This window comes from Erythranthe guttata, chromosome 4 (genome assembly GCF_056151865.1).
Source record: "Erythranthe guttata isolate IM_541 chromosome 4, IM_541, whole genome shotgun sequence".
NCBI lineage: Eukaryota > Viridiplantae > Streptophyta > Magnoliopsida > Lamiales > Phrymaceae > Erythranthe > Erythranthe guttata.
In genome coordinates, this window is record NC_142536.1 from 5,839,321 (window position 1) to 5,853,413 (window position 14,093).

A 14,093-nucleotide genomic window follows, 5' to 3' on the forward strand; every position below is an offset into this window, starting at 1 on the left:
ACACATATTTACACACAACAAAGGTGAAAATTGACAAGGACAACCAAGAAAACTGTTAAAAAAGACTTGTTGTTTCTGTTCATTAGTAAGTTGTGACAGTTGAATCCGTGAAGGAAGGTGAAAGTCCTTATCAATGACAACTTCACTAAAACCAATAGAAATTTTCTGAAAACAAAATATCCTATGCATTATTTTATATTACATATAGCTCCAGGGTTGTTCTAGAGAAATTGGGAGCCCTAGTCGAGTTTTAAAATTTACTAAAAGCGGGACATTGTTATACACTATATGTGCATTAATTTGCTCTTACGACGAGCATAACTGAACTATAACTTTCTTGTTATTCGGGATTGAGATTTTTGGAGATATATGACTAGAATATAAATAATGTAAAAGATGATGAATCTAAAGTTTACGGTGATTTGAGGGCAAAGTACTCTTAGAAATAATACTAAACAAGTAGATTTGAAAAAAACTCAATATACAACTAATAATAATTGATCTGAGACATTTTATTACATGAAATGCAAGCATAAGTATAAGAATTCAACAAACATATTAACTATGTCAAATAATAGACTGTGCAAAAATGCAAGAATAAGTATAAGATTGAAATATAATTATAACTATTCGAATTATTGAATTATTAATAAATTTTAAATATCAATTAATGCTATGCCTAATATATAAGAGTATAAAGAAATATTTGCGGGCGCATAAAATTTTCTAAAATTCAGGGGCTAAGCGACCGCCTCCTTCGCCTATAGTCAGAACCGGTTATGTATAGCTCTTCCAAGTACTTATAAACTAGGAAAGGAGATCGAACGGACTGATATAAATTAGCATTTTTCTTAAATGGAAAATTAGTTACCAAGAGAAAAAGAAATTGAAATGAAAAAAAAACTTGTTCCAAAAATCAGAAATTTTTCGGAACGAATTAGTTGCACGTGGAAAAGTTATTTCTTCATCCACCTATTGTATATAGTGCATAAAGATATTGAGGGGGGGAAACGTGATAGAGATTGATGTTATATGAGATTTCAATTTTCGATCCAAGAGGATTCAGAAAAAAAAATCAGGAATCATCAGAATTTCGAAAACTGAGATGAAAAAAACTTGTTTCAAAGTCGGAAAAAGTTTTGGAATCGACAAAAAATAAAAAAATAAAATGTTTCATTTTCACCTCTTGAGTCAAAAATTATAAAATATTTTTATTAATTAAAAGAAAAAAAGAAAAAGAAAAAAAATTGTGTTCCAAGTATGTGCACGTGAAATACCAATAATTTCTCATGCAAAAGTGGGGTCTTTAGCCAACTCCTCCATTTGTTCTCATGCCAAACTCCAACTCTCAAGAATCTCTCTCTCTCTACACCACCACACCACACCCCACTTCTTTATTTCTTCTTCTCTCCTTTTCTTTTTTCTGCTCTGCACCAAATTCATCTCTCTTATCTCTTCATAACCACTTCCATTTTTATTTTTATTTTATTTTTTTGAGTAAAATAATGGTTCTTTGGCCATCATCATCATCATCATCAATCTTCTTTCTTCTTCTACTAATTGCACTTAGTTTCACTAATGAGATTTCTAGTCTCGATGAAAACGAACTTCTTTCTTTAAAGAATCTTCAATGGCGAAACGACGGAGCCTACCGCCGAAGCCCCGTCTTCTCTCAGAAATCAAGTGAGCCCATATATATAAAGCAAGAATTTAATTTGCATGTGAATTTGCATTTGCTTTGAGATATTTGATTATTATTCATAGGTGTTTTCTTGAATTCAATTTCAAGAAACAGAGCTACTTCCTCTGTTTTACACTTTATTGAATATACAAAAATTTAAGGCTAAATGTTTTTCTCTCTCATCTCACTATATATAAATCCATTTGAATTATCAGGAGTGACACAAAATGGAGCAACCATATTAGAAATGAAGCACACGGGCTTCTTCGCCGGGCCGATAACGGGCCGGGCCCACAAACTCGAGCAACGCCTCATTTCCGACGAAGCCCGAGTCGAGTCCATACAGTCAAGAATTAAAAACCTAGTAGTACAAGAATCAGCATCTTCTCATGAGATTCCGATAAATTCGGGCATCAAACTCCAGACACTAAACTACATCGTATCGATAACCCTAGCCCGTCGGAACCTAACCCTAATAGTCGACACCGGGAGTGACCTCACGTGGGTCCAATGCCAACCATGCAAACTCTGCTACACTCAACCGGAGCCACTCTTCAACCCTTCAACATCCCCTTCCTACAAACCTGTCCCCTGCAGTTCCCAATCCTGCAGTTCCCTGCAGTACTCGGCATTCTGCGGCAACAACAATAATAATAATAATAACGCAAACACATGTGACTACGCTGTTACGTATGGAGATGGTTCATACACGCGCGGAGAGTTGGGCACCGATCGTCTACTTCTCGGGCCCACCCCAGTCGAAAATTTTATATTTGGTTGCGGTAAGGAAAATAAGGGCCTGTTTGGCGCAGCTTCTGGCTTGATGGGGTTAGGCAGAAGTGATCTCTCAATGATTTCCCAAACTTCCGATTTATTTCAAGGGGTTTTCTCGTACTGCTTGCCCGATACAGATTCCGCAACGTCCGGTTCGTTAGTACTAGGTAGCGATACTTCACTCTACAAGAACAGCACACCGATTTCCTACACGAATCTTGTCCGAAATCCTATGCTTAACAGCTTCTACATTTTGAACTTAACGGGAATTATGATCGGTGGGGTCCGTTTACAGTCACCGAATTTCGGGAAAAACGGGATTCTCATCGACTCGGGGACCGTTATTACGAGGCTGCCGCCTTCGATTTACACGGCTGTCAAAACGGAGTTCTTGAAGCAGTTCACAGGGTACCCTTCCGCTCCGAGCTTCTCGATTTTGGACACGTGCTTTAATCTTTCGGGGTACGAGGAAGTGAATATTCCGACGTTGAGGATGTGGTTCGATGGAGACGCTGAGATGACAGTGGATGTTTCCGGAATGTTCTACTTCGTAAGGAGGGACGCTTCGCAGGTGTGTTTGGCGCTCGCCAGCCTGACGTACGAGGGCGAGACGGGAATTATCGGGAACTATCAGCAGAGGAACACTAGGGTTGTGTATGATACTAAGGTGATGAAAGTAGGGTTCGCAAGGGAGACCTGCAGTTTCAGTTAAGAGTTAAGACAGAGATGTAAAAATGGAGTGAGAATTTTTTTTAAAAAAAGTTGTGATTATTGGCAAAGCCAAACATGACCTTGGGAAATAGATATGTAGAAAGATTTGTGTTTTTATTAGGTTTGATTTTTTGTCTACATATAAATGTGTAATAGTGTTGGGGTGGTATAGAAAAAAAATATGTATGAAAGATTGTTTGTGTTTAATTTTATTTATATCTGGTTGCTCAAATGTAATATATACTAAGGTTCATTTGAAATACATGCTTTCATGTTATTCTGTACGGTAAATTACGGTAAGGTTAAATTGCGAAAAAACCATTCATGTTTGGATTATTACAATTATCCCTCAACTATGAATCTTTTTACTCAAATTTAGTGGAATATTTTAGATTACGTGGAATATTCTTCGGTATGTACCCGTTTTACTCCATTTGAGCTCCACATTTTGAAATAAGATGATTATAAGACGTGTCTATTGGCTTGCAAATATCAGATTGTGGTGCATCAGAAACTGCATTTTTGCACAAAGTGAGTACAAATAAGATAAAAATCAACGGAATCTAGAAGATTGTGTTGAATCTGATATCATAAGGGTTGACGTATAAGAAAATTTATAGTTGAATGGCAGTTGTAATTATCCAAAAAAGTGAGATTTTTTTCGTAATTTACCATATTCCGTATAAAACTTCATTTTACAAAAGTTATATAGTAATTTTAAAACTAGATATGTTTGTATATTAAAAAATGATTCTTTTTATTTAATATTTAAATAAAGAAACAGAGTAATCACATCACTACACAGTACACACCGAGAACAAACAAAACAAAATGACAAAAGGGAATTCGGTTTTGCATGTTGAGACTGCATTTCTTGTTTTTCAGACAAAAGAAAATGGAATCTCTCAGTACATTTCAAAATTCCTAATGCCTGTAAAAATATATTCCCCTACAATTGTCTCCATCTCATATCTGTATAAGCAACTTACATCCTCCAACCGCAGAAAAAAAAAAAACGGGGATTTCGTCGAACGAACCAATTACGATCGGGCCCTTTTTTTTAATTTTTCTTTTAACAAATTTAATTTTGATTGGCCTTATTAACAAGGAGGGCTTCCATTTCCATTTCCGAATCATCGGCTAAATCCTCACCCTTCTTCGCTCCCAGCATCTCAATCGGAAGAATATTCAAATTCGGATCACCGCTTGGCACCAAAAACAAAATCACAATCGGAAGAACTCGAAAGAAACTCCTCACCAAAACAGCCAACCAAAGATTATCAAAACTCGTCCTCGTCACATTCAAACCGTGTAGTAATATTCCTCCGCCCCAAGATGCTGTAAAATATCCTATATGATCAATCGACATTAGAAGAGCGAAAAAAGTGCCCTCGATGCCAGCTGGACAAAGCTTCGAGCTTAAAACGAGGAGAGGCATCCATTTGAGACGCGCGATCATGTGGGAAACGACGGCGTCGAATATTACGATTACGTAATCTGGGATTCCGAGGGTTAGGTTTATACGGAGGACTAATAGTAAATCGATCAAACTCGATGCACCGTAGAGCAACTGCGCCCAGAAGAGCACGCTGCGAAAAGGGTGTTTTCGGAATATGTTTTGGTAGAGGAGAACGCCTAGTAGAGACCCAATTGCACCTACGGCTGAGATTGATCCCACCATCTCCTGCAAATTGAAAGAGTAGAGTTTTTATTTACGTAATTTAAATACATAATTGTGCACGGCTCGAGTGATCGAGGAAGTGTTAGCAATAAGTTTAGATTGGAAATCTTGCAGACTACGAAAACTCGGGATGAAAAATAAAGGGTGAATTATAAATAGCCAACTAAAGTACGCTTACATTACAAAAACTATCTCTATTGTTTGCAAATTTTCTATTCCATAACAATGTTTTTCATTCTGAAGTTTGAAAGTTCTAATTTCCAATTTTCTATTTTTTCTTGGGACGGAATTGGAATACCGAGTACATATTAGATTCGGTCAGATTTTAATTTCCGAAAACATTTCTTCAAATTCCGACTTTTCCAAAATTACACTCATAATATCAATATTATTATGTATTTTGTATTGTAGGTGACCAAAGAATTGGAATTTCCAAATTCTGCCGATTCCGATCAGAAATTTTGCAATTTTGGACCAAGTTTTTTTTCTTTCCAATATCCCTTTTTTTGGAAAGAAATTGGAATTAGTTTTCCACTTCCAAAAAACTTGGAAGTTTTCCGAATGTTCTAATTCCGATCCAATCCATCCGATTTCAAACTAACAGCTCGAGAAAAAAACCCTAACAAAAGCACCGTTGTGCATTAAGCACCTTGTCCATTAAGTTAAATGTAATAATAGGAGGATTTTTGCAATTCAGGAGTGTTCAGTAATTTCACTTTCTAAATCGGGGCCATTTTAGGCATGCGACATTTTTTCGTTAAGGTTTTTCACGAGCCATTAGTTGGAGGGAGGTAAATATAATTCCGAAACTTTAATACTTTAGGCATGCCTCAGAAGGGTTATTTATAAATTATAGTTCACCAAAAAAGAAAATACAATTGAGAATACCTGCGAAAAAGCGGGGCCCGCGTGTGCATCCGTATACCAATAAAACATCCCCTCGTGTATGTGCAGACTCACCGCTAGCGATAGATACATGTATAAACACGGCCTCCAAACAACGGGGCATTTCAAAGCCGTCCACATTGCCCTTCCAGCATCAACAAATTTCTGACTAACCTAATTTCCGAAAAAACAATTTTATTTTAGCTCCAACGTATTTAAAACAACTAAATAAATCCACCAAAAATATTCGCTTACTCGTTTATAAGAAAAGTTCCGAATTAATGGCTCTTGTATTATAAGTCCCACAAAAATCACTAGTCCAGCCGGTACACTAAGCACTCCAAACACACCCTGTCACGCAAAAACACGTAATAAATTATAACCAAGAATTAACAAATTCCAAAATTTGATTATAAGATTTTATGAAATTAGTTAAAACCTTGGATCCAATTAGATGAACTAAGAAACCGCTAATTGTGTATCCGATTAATTGGCCAATGGAAGAGCACAATCCACAAAAGCTCTGCATTTCTCCGGCAAGAGAAGGGTGGCTTATACTGTTTTCGGTCACACATGCATCGATAGTTACGTCTGCTATTGCAGCACCGGCACTCCCACATATTAGGAGTAACAAAGCTAATCCAAGAATCAGGTTCGTTTCGATTGATAAAATAATCATGGATACTGCACCGATTATGCCTGAATATCGTAAAGGTAAAATCAAGATTCCTTTATTTATAATGATTTCTAAATTAACAAACTGACGGAAAAAAATTGACAGAGTGAGACACTGATTAGCTTATTAATCCAACATTTAGGAATCAATATTTTCTGAGGTCGTATTTTAGCGGAAAAGTTTCCGTTTTACCTGACCTAAACTCAAAACAATAGAACAAAATGTATATATCTTTTACGGCACACAAGCACGCACAATCATGAACGACTTATACGAAACGAGTAAGTATATATTTTATCAACTTGATCTGAAAACAACGATTTACGGCTGCACAAAAGAAGCCACAACAAAATGTGAATTGGACAATTAATAGTGGAGTAAAATGAGACAAAAACCTGAAGAAGAGACAAACTAATAAGCCAATGTTTGTTAAGCTTTTCAAAAAACTTTCACCAAAAAGAATTCCAAAAACTTCTTGCTACGATCAGTTGCGCAGCATAGGGGGCCATGGCCCCTCCAACAATTCTCGAATCCCTATTTTTCACGTTAAAATTGAAGAAAAAAAATCGTGTATAATTAGCATTATCGCCCCCCATCATACAAAAAATTAACGCATTCGGCCCCCACGAACTTAAAATCCTGTAAAATACTTTTTTCGCCCAAAATTTAAACGAACATTACTTTCATTCTCAAATTCGTCCCTAAAACAATCGTTCCCCCAAAACGAAATGGAAACAAGCCCTAAAAAACTCAATGCTTCAATTAATCAGACAAATTGAAAAACGGAACAAAGATTCGATTACGTAATTAGTCGATTACCAGCGAAGAAGAAGTACGGCCGCCTTCTTCGACCAGCAACGGGAACAGTATCCGTAAGAATACCCCACAAGGGCTTAACAATCCAAGGAATCATAATCATCCCATGGTAAATCTGAGCTTCGGAGGGCTGCAATTTCTGCACATCTTTCATGTAGTACTGCGTGTTGACTTTGCTCAACCCTAAGCACAAACCCTGATTGATTCCGTACACAATCACCACTCCCAACACGAAGCTCCAGTGCAACTCGTCGCTGAGTCTACTCAGCCAGTTAAAAGGGCTGAAAATCGCCCCCAAAATCCCATTTTTCTGGGGTGATTTTTCCTTCTGGGGAAGCTTTTCTTGGAGTGGGATTCTCTCATCTTCTTCGTCCATGATCAACTGTTCCAGATTCTGCTGTTCATGAAATTGGGGGTTTATTTGCAAATTCTGTGAAATTGGTTGAGCCGGGGAAGGTGGGAAAACGAGGAAAAAGAGCACGCTAACGGTAAAATTAAAAGGAAATGTTTTTTTGTGGCGTGCTGTTACGTTCAGTGCAGTGGCTGTTTTTTGAACTGAAATCGGGTTTTGATTAGCAGCTGAAGTAACGGTTTTAGTTCGAATTGTAGAGAACAGGAGGGAAGGGCACGGGAGTTGGGAGTAGATGGAATTTGAGGCTACCAGATCGAGTCTCCGGTAGCTAACGGTCAACGTCAAGGTCTTTGCTATGGACTACTGATCTGGAATATTGGGCTTAATTAATGGGCTTTATGGAGAAATCGGTCCAATTTTCGGATGCTAAAATGTTTTCTTTTGTAGAAATTGGTGAACAAAAGGGATATTTTCATTCTCTGTTTATATTTAATTCCAAATATATTTTAATGCAATCACAATTTATATGTCGGAGTTTATATTAGAGCGATGTCGGGAAAATTTGTTAAAAGTTGGACTTTTGATCAATATTAATGTATGGTTTATTTGATTATTGAAATCAATCTTTGGATTAAATTAATTTCTGCACTGAGTAGATTTGAAAAACGTAATTAATTTGTGGTGCTCAAAAATCCTAGTCCAGAGTATGATGCTTGAATCAAGAAGTTGTGGGAATTTAAGTTAATTTGAGTTATCCCACATTAGAATAGTAGTGTACTTGTTAGCTATTTAAATAGCTCAATAATGGGCCTTAAAGATATGTGTTTGTTAGGTAGACAAACTTTGTTTGAGAGAATGTTCTATATATTGTGAGTTTTGACTTCAAGCCCATGCGATGCCGATGTCCGACCGGTTCGATTCGGATATGATTTGGGCCTTATTTTTGGGCTTAGAAATTAGGAAATAGTCGATCGGCGATCCATGGATCCTCCTACCCGAAACTCATTTCGAATTGGTATGATTGATTTGAATTGGTGTGGCCGAATCAGTGCAAACCAATATGTTCAAATCGAAATGGTACAACCGAATGGCTCCAACGGTTTTCCAGCTGAATCGGTGCCAAAGTGGGGTGAATCGGTGGGTTCTGCACCTTTTACTCCAAGGGATACTACTCTACAACTCTTATAAATAGTCCTTCGTTCCTCACATACAAAACCGATAGTCGTTTCTATTCTTCTGCGTTTCTAGCCTACCTTTTTCAAGATACTCCAAAAAAGTTCATATACAAAGTACAGTTTGTCGTACCTGACATTTATAGGTCTTCTATTCCATATTTTTTGCCGTTGTATCCGAGACGATTTCCGTTAAAGACATAAGCAACACAACAGGAAAATTTTGTTTGAAGGACAGAGCTATTATACACTATTTGTTTTTTATTTATCTGTATAAAATAATAGAGATTTGATAAATAAGGAGGAATCCTGACCCTATGTTGGCTCCGCTACTGTTACGAATATTGAAATTGTTCTATTTTAAAGAAGAGATTAGAGTAGAATGAAGTGTATACTTGAGGGACTTATTAAAAAGGTTTAGAGTTTCAAAAACATTTAAATTCGAATTTAAAAATCCAAGTCCCATCAAATTAAATCCAATATTGACAACAACCAACTAAATTACTTCAGCATATCTTTGAATGTTTGTATTTGGCAAGTGGCCTAAAATATGGATTGGTGAAACTACTTGTCTTTTACTTTTTTGGATGTAGGTCGGGGCCAATATATATACATATACATATAGATATAGATATAGATATATATATATATATAGATTAATTAACTAAAGGGACCAATATTTGCAGCTCCCAATTTAATTTTCAACGGAAAATGTTGACACATATATAACTAGTAGAAGCCAATATTAATTGAGTGGCTAAATAAAATATATTAAAAATAATATTAATAATATTATTATTATTAAGTATTATTATTTATAACAATAAAAAGGGGGAAAGCCCACATCAGAATAAATACAAGTGAAAGACACACACACACACACACACACACACACACATATACATATAGATAGCCTACATCAAATTTACACAAGATCCAACATTTACTCACTCAACACACAAATCCAGCCGCCGCCACTTACACTACCCACAAACCACCACTTCTCCGCCGTCTCTCCTCCCCCCATTCGCCACCCTACCTCCACCACATACATTTTTCTAAAGATTTGAGGGATTTCTTCTCAAGTGAATTAAGTTTCATGGCAAAATCTTCAAAGAAAAAGAATAGCCCCACCACCACCACCACCTCCTCCTCCTCCTCCACCACCACCACCACCGCCGCCGCCGCCGGGAAAACTGAAAAGAAGAAACGAACACGAAAAAGCGTTCCGAGGGAGTCTCCACAACCACGTAGCTCCATTTACAGGGGCGTCACAAGGTTTTTTCTCTCTTCTTTAATTTATGCATGATTTTTTTTTAATTTTTTTTTTACATCATTTAAATTAATTTAATTTTTAAAATAAATTAATTTAATTTATAAAATAAATAAAATATAAATATTCAGGCACAGGTGGACTGGTCGGTATGAAGCACATTTGTGGGATAAGAATTGCTGGAATGAGTCCCAAAACAAGAAAGGAAGACAAGGTTACTCTTCATCTATCTGTCTTTCGCCTTTTTTTTTTTTTTTTTTTATTATTATATTTTTTTCAATTTTAAAAATAATACCGTTTATTATTATATTATTATTTTATTACAAGTAATTAATTTAATTTAATTTTTTTTTGGGTGAATTCTGGTCTATTTCCATGGGGTTTATCGTTGGTGGATCCTACTCAACTGCAGTATATTTAGGTATGTATTTTTTCTCATTTTTCACAAAAATAAAAAAAATTAATTTAATATTTAAAGAAATGAATTAGTGATTTATTTATTTTGTTTACGAAATTAATTTAAGGGGCCTACAATGAGGAAGAAGCAGCTGCACGTGCCTATGACTTGGCTGCACTGAAGTACTGGGGACAGGACATAATCCTAAATTTTCCTGTAATTAAAAACATTAGCAACAATTTATTTCAATATACATACATATATATATAAAATGAAATAAATACGTTGGATTATATTTAATCATCGTTTATTATACGAAAATTAACGTTTTTGGTTACGTATTTGTAGTTCTCAGCCTACGAAGATGAGCTTAAGGAAATGGAGGGGCAATCAAAGGAAGAGTACATTTGTTCGTTACGAAGGTACAAATCCGAATACTCAAATTACACTAGCTAATTGCAACAATTTTATTTATTCATTTATTTATTTATAAATGTCATTCATATATTTATATATATATTCTTTGATGAAATGAAATAGCAGAAAAAGTAGTGGATTTTCTCGTGGAGTATCAAAGTATAGAGGTGTAGCAAGGTACGTGCGAGCAAAATGAATATTCATTAAGAATTAATTTATTAGTATCTACTTTTTTTTTTTTTTTATAATGTTTATTTTGTAAATAGAAATGAAATTAATTGCTCTGAGAAAGAATGGTCCTAAATCATCCCAAAGTCGGTCGCTCTATATATATATGTGCATTCACTTTAGCTTTTGTAAATATAGCACATAAATAGGGCAAAAATTTATATGAGAATTATTGCTTCAAGACTTTTTGTGGCTAAGCTTATAAGTTCTTTCAAAGTGCTTGATAATTATATTTTTAGATATAATATGTTTTAATTAATAAATGATATTTTAGCTAAACTTTGTATTTTAAAACTTATATTATACTATTTTATGGCACTTTCACCCTTGTATTAAATAATTGTTTCGTTACTGTACATAGGCATCATCATAATGGACGATGGGAAGCTCGGATAGGCAGAGTGCTAGGCAACAAATACCTCTATCTCGGAACATACGGTTAGTGCTTTATTTATTTTTATTCGATATTCGACTCTTTAATTTTTCCTCTTAACTAACAAACTGAAAAGACAAAAATACCCGTTACTTGGTTTAAATTGTTAGCCTGATTTGTTGAACTTTGATGCACCTTAATTAGAGCAATGTTTAAGTTGTTTTCTCATAATTAGAAAAGAACATGGACTACAATAAGTCATATGTATTAGGTTAACTATAAAAACCAACCAAAATATATACATCACAATCACATTACATTTTCCAGCTAAAACTAGACAACATTTTCTTTATAATGTACACGTGTCATGTGATGATTTGACAATCGTCTGATTTATTTTTTATGTCAAAGAATTAATAATGTGATAGAAATTTGTTAGATTATGGTTGGTTGGTTTGTTCATATATAGGTCACCAACCCTCACCTCCTCCTGGTGACATAATTTTCAGCCCCACTCTATACCAATTTTTTCATGCAAATTGAATTATATATTCTTGAATTCAATATTTACAGCTAAGTTTCCCAAAATACCCCTAATTATTTTTATTTTTATTTTAATTGACTCAAGCAGCTACTCAAGAAGAAGCGGCAACTGCATACGATATGGCAGCTATAGAGTACCGTGGAGTTAACGCAATTACCAACTTTGACCTCAGTCATTACATCAAGTGGCTTCGACCTCTCCAGAATGACGTGGACAATAATACCCTTCAAAACCCTAGTCAAGAGAACCCTAAGACCACCGGTTCTTCATCTGATTCCACCTGCGGCACCACCACCACCCCGTCGGCCCTAGAACTTGTATTAAAGTCCTCCAAGTTCAAAGAGATGATGGAGCAAACGACAGCTACCTGTAATAGCCCATCTAACCCTAATCCGGACCCGGACCCGGACCCGGATCCTCCACGAAGCAGTTTTCCCGATGACATACAAACATCATTCGATTTTCAAGATTCTAGCAGCTTTGTCGAGGAACACGATATTATGTTTGGTAACTATGATTCATTCGTATCGTCAATGTTCCAATAAAGTCGTAGAAAAATACAAGGGGTCAAATTTATATTAGTAAAGATAAACAAACTAGGAAAAACTACTAGTAAGAAATTTAGATTAGAACAAAAAGATATAAAATTAATTAATAATGTAGAGGTGCATATCATTTTTTTATTTTTTATATTTTTTATCCATGAATAATTCATGGGGGGCACTTAGGTAATTGGATAAAGAGGTCAATTTGATACTGAAAATGCTTCTCTTTCGAGAGAATGTTTTGCACCTTTTATTTGGCCATTCTTTTATATATATATATATAGATAAAGTTAGATACGCAGTAGACATTCATTTTTTTTTTAAATGTATTGACAAATTGTTTTTTCCTATTATTACATGGAGATCTAGATTTCAATCTCAGAATATCTTTTGGTGTGGATGGTTTGGTTATACAGATAATATTGTTAAGTATTGTGTGTGTGTGTGTGTGTGTGTGTGGGCTTTTATACAATGTGGTCAAAAGTGTTGTTATATTATGTGGATATTATATGGATATGAGCAACTACTCATAAGGCAATATCTATAATAATACCTAATACAAATTCATTTACATATATTGGATTTTGTATGTTGCTTTAAGATATAACTAGAGTTGATGATTAATGTGATAATATTATATTGCGGTTATGCTCTTATTTCTACATTTAGAGGGTGTTTGGCTAAGTATATAAGTTCTTAAAAACAGCGTATAACATGTTTAAGAGTTCATAAATTTTTCAAAAGTGTGTGGTATTTTTGTTTTTATTTAAGATCTTATAAATTAAAAAAATAAGTCGTTTGAGAGCTTTTAAAATCTTTCTTGAAAAATACATCTATTAACTTCTTTATTCAAAATCTTATAATGAGTAAAAATAACTTATAGCTCATTGTCCAAAACACTTAAAAAATTTATTTTAAAAACATGACATAATAGCTTATCAATTCTTAAAACAACTTATCAGATGTTTCAAAATAAGTTCAGCCAAACACCCTCTTAGAGATGAACAATATTTGGAGTAGGAAAAAAGTATAGCTGATACATATAGAATATAGATGATACTAGTTGACTTGAGCGACGAATAGGTTTTCCTAGAATAAGCCAATTAATTAATTAGCGTGTGTTCATCTCGTAAGCTTATAGGAATTCAGTGCATAACCTTTTGGTACTTCTGTCTCCCTGGTGAAGGTAATTTGAGTACTTCGCCACCCTAATTGATGTGCTTTTAGGACTTCGTCTCAGCATCTCTCCACGTAATAGCCATTCAAACTCACTCGCTCGAGTTCATTGAAAGACGGTATACATTCCCTTGTTAGATACTCGAAATAAGTGATACGACATTGCATGCAAGGATCATCCTCTTAAGTAATCTTGGTTGTCGAAAAAGCTCTCATGTTACAAAAATTAACAACAATCCCTCCTGTAGTGTGATCAATATACCCCACCGACCCCTTTCATCAAAATTGTTTGTCGACGTTTGTGAAATAACCAAATTACCCCTTAATTGAACAAATATATATAGGGTAAATTACAACCACCCCTTGAGGTATGTTCAAATTACGAAAACCCC

At 35.0% G+C, this 14,093-nt stretch overlaps 3 protein-coding genes across 4 annotated transcripts; 2 read left to right on the top strand and 1 right to left on the bottom strand.

Moving 5' to 3' along the window:
• The first annotated feature begins 1,326 nt into the window (after nt 1–1,326).
• On the top strand, nt 1,327–3,443 carry LOC105972399 (Eukaryotic aspartyl protease family protein). The gene is made up of 2 exons (XM_012997352.2): nt 1,327–1,683; nt 1,897–3,443. The coding sequence occupies exons 1-2, from the start codon at nt 1,332–1,334 to the stop codon at nt 3,165–3,167; spliced, it is 1,623 nt and encodes a 540-aa protein (XP_012852806.2). The 5' UTR covers nt 1,327–1,331; the 3' UTR covers nt 3,168–3,443.
• Nucleotides 3,444–3,998: 555 nt separating this feature from the next.
• On the bottom strand, nt 3,999–7,760 carry LOC105972391 (Major facilitator superfamily protein). The gene is made up of 5 exons (XM_012997342.2): nt 7,228–7,760; nt 6,172–6,431; nt 5,988–6,083; nt 5,736–5,906; nt 3,999–4,850 (listed from the first exon to the last, which is right to left on the bottom strand). The coding sequence occupies exons 1-5, from the start codon at nt 7,598–7,600 to the stop codon at nt 4,248–4,250; spliced, it is 1,503 nt and encodes a 500-aa protein (XP_012852796.2). The 5' UTR covers nt 7,601–7,760; the 3' UTR covers nt 3,999–4,247.
• Nucleotides 7,761–9,685: 1,925 nt separating this feature from the next.
• LOC105972222 (AP2-like ethylene-responsive transcription factor At1g16060) lies at nt 9,686–12,909 on the top strand. Of its 2 annotated transcripts, XM_088816696.1 has the most exons (7): nt 9,686–10,026; nt 10,153–10,235; nt 10,546–10,634; nt 10,767–10,840; nt 10,962–11,012; nt 11,425–11,501; nt 12,068–12,771. In XM_088816696.1, exons 1-7 carry the CDS (start codon nt 9,848–9,850, stop codon nt 12,523–12,525), a joined length of 1,011 nt encoding a protein of 336 aa, XP_088672822.1. In that variant the 5' UTR covers nt 9,686–9,847; the 3' UTR covers nt 12,526–12,771. The 2 variants fall into 2 exon arrangements, with proteins under 2 accessions (XP_088672822.1, XP_088672821.1); XM_088816695.1 differs by lacking the exons at nt 9,686–10,026; nt 10,153–10,235 and adding an exon at nt 10,304–10,442 and having other exon boundaries at nt 12,068–12,909.
• The last annotated feature ends 1,184 nt before the right edge of the window (nt 12,910–14,093 follow it).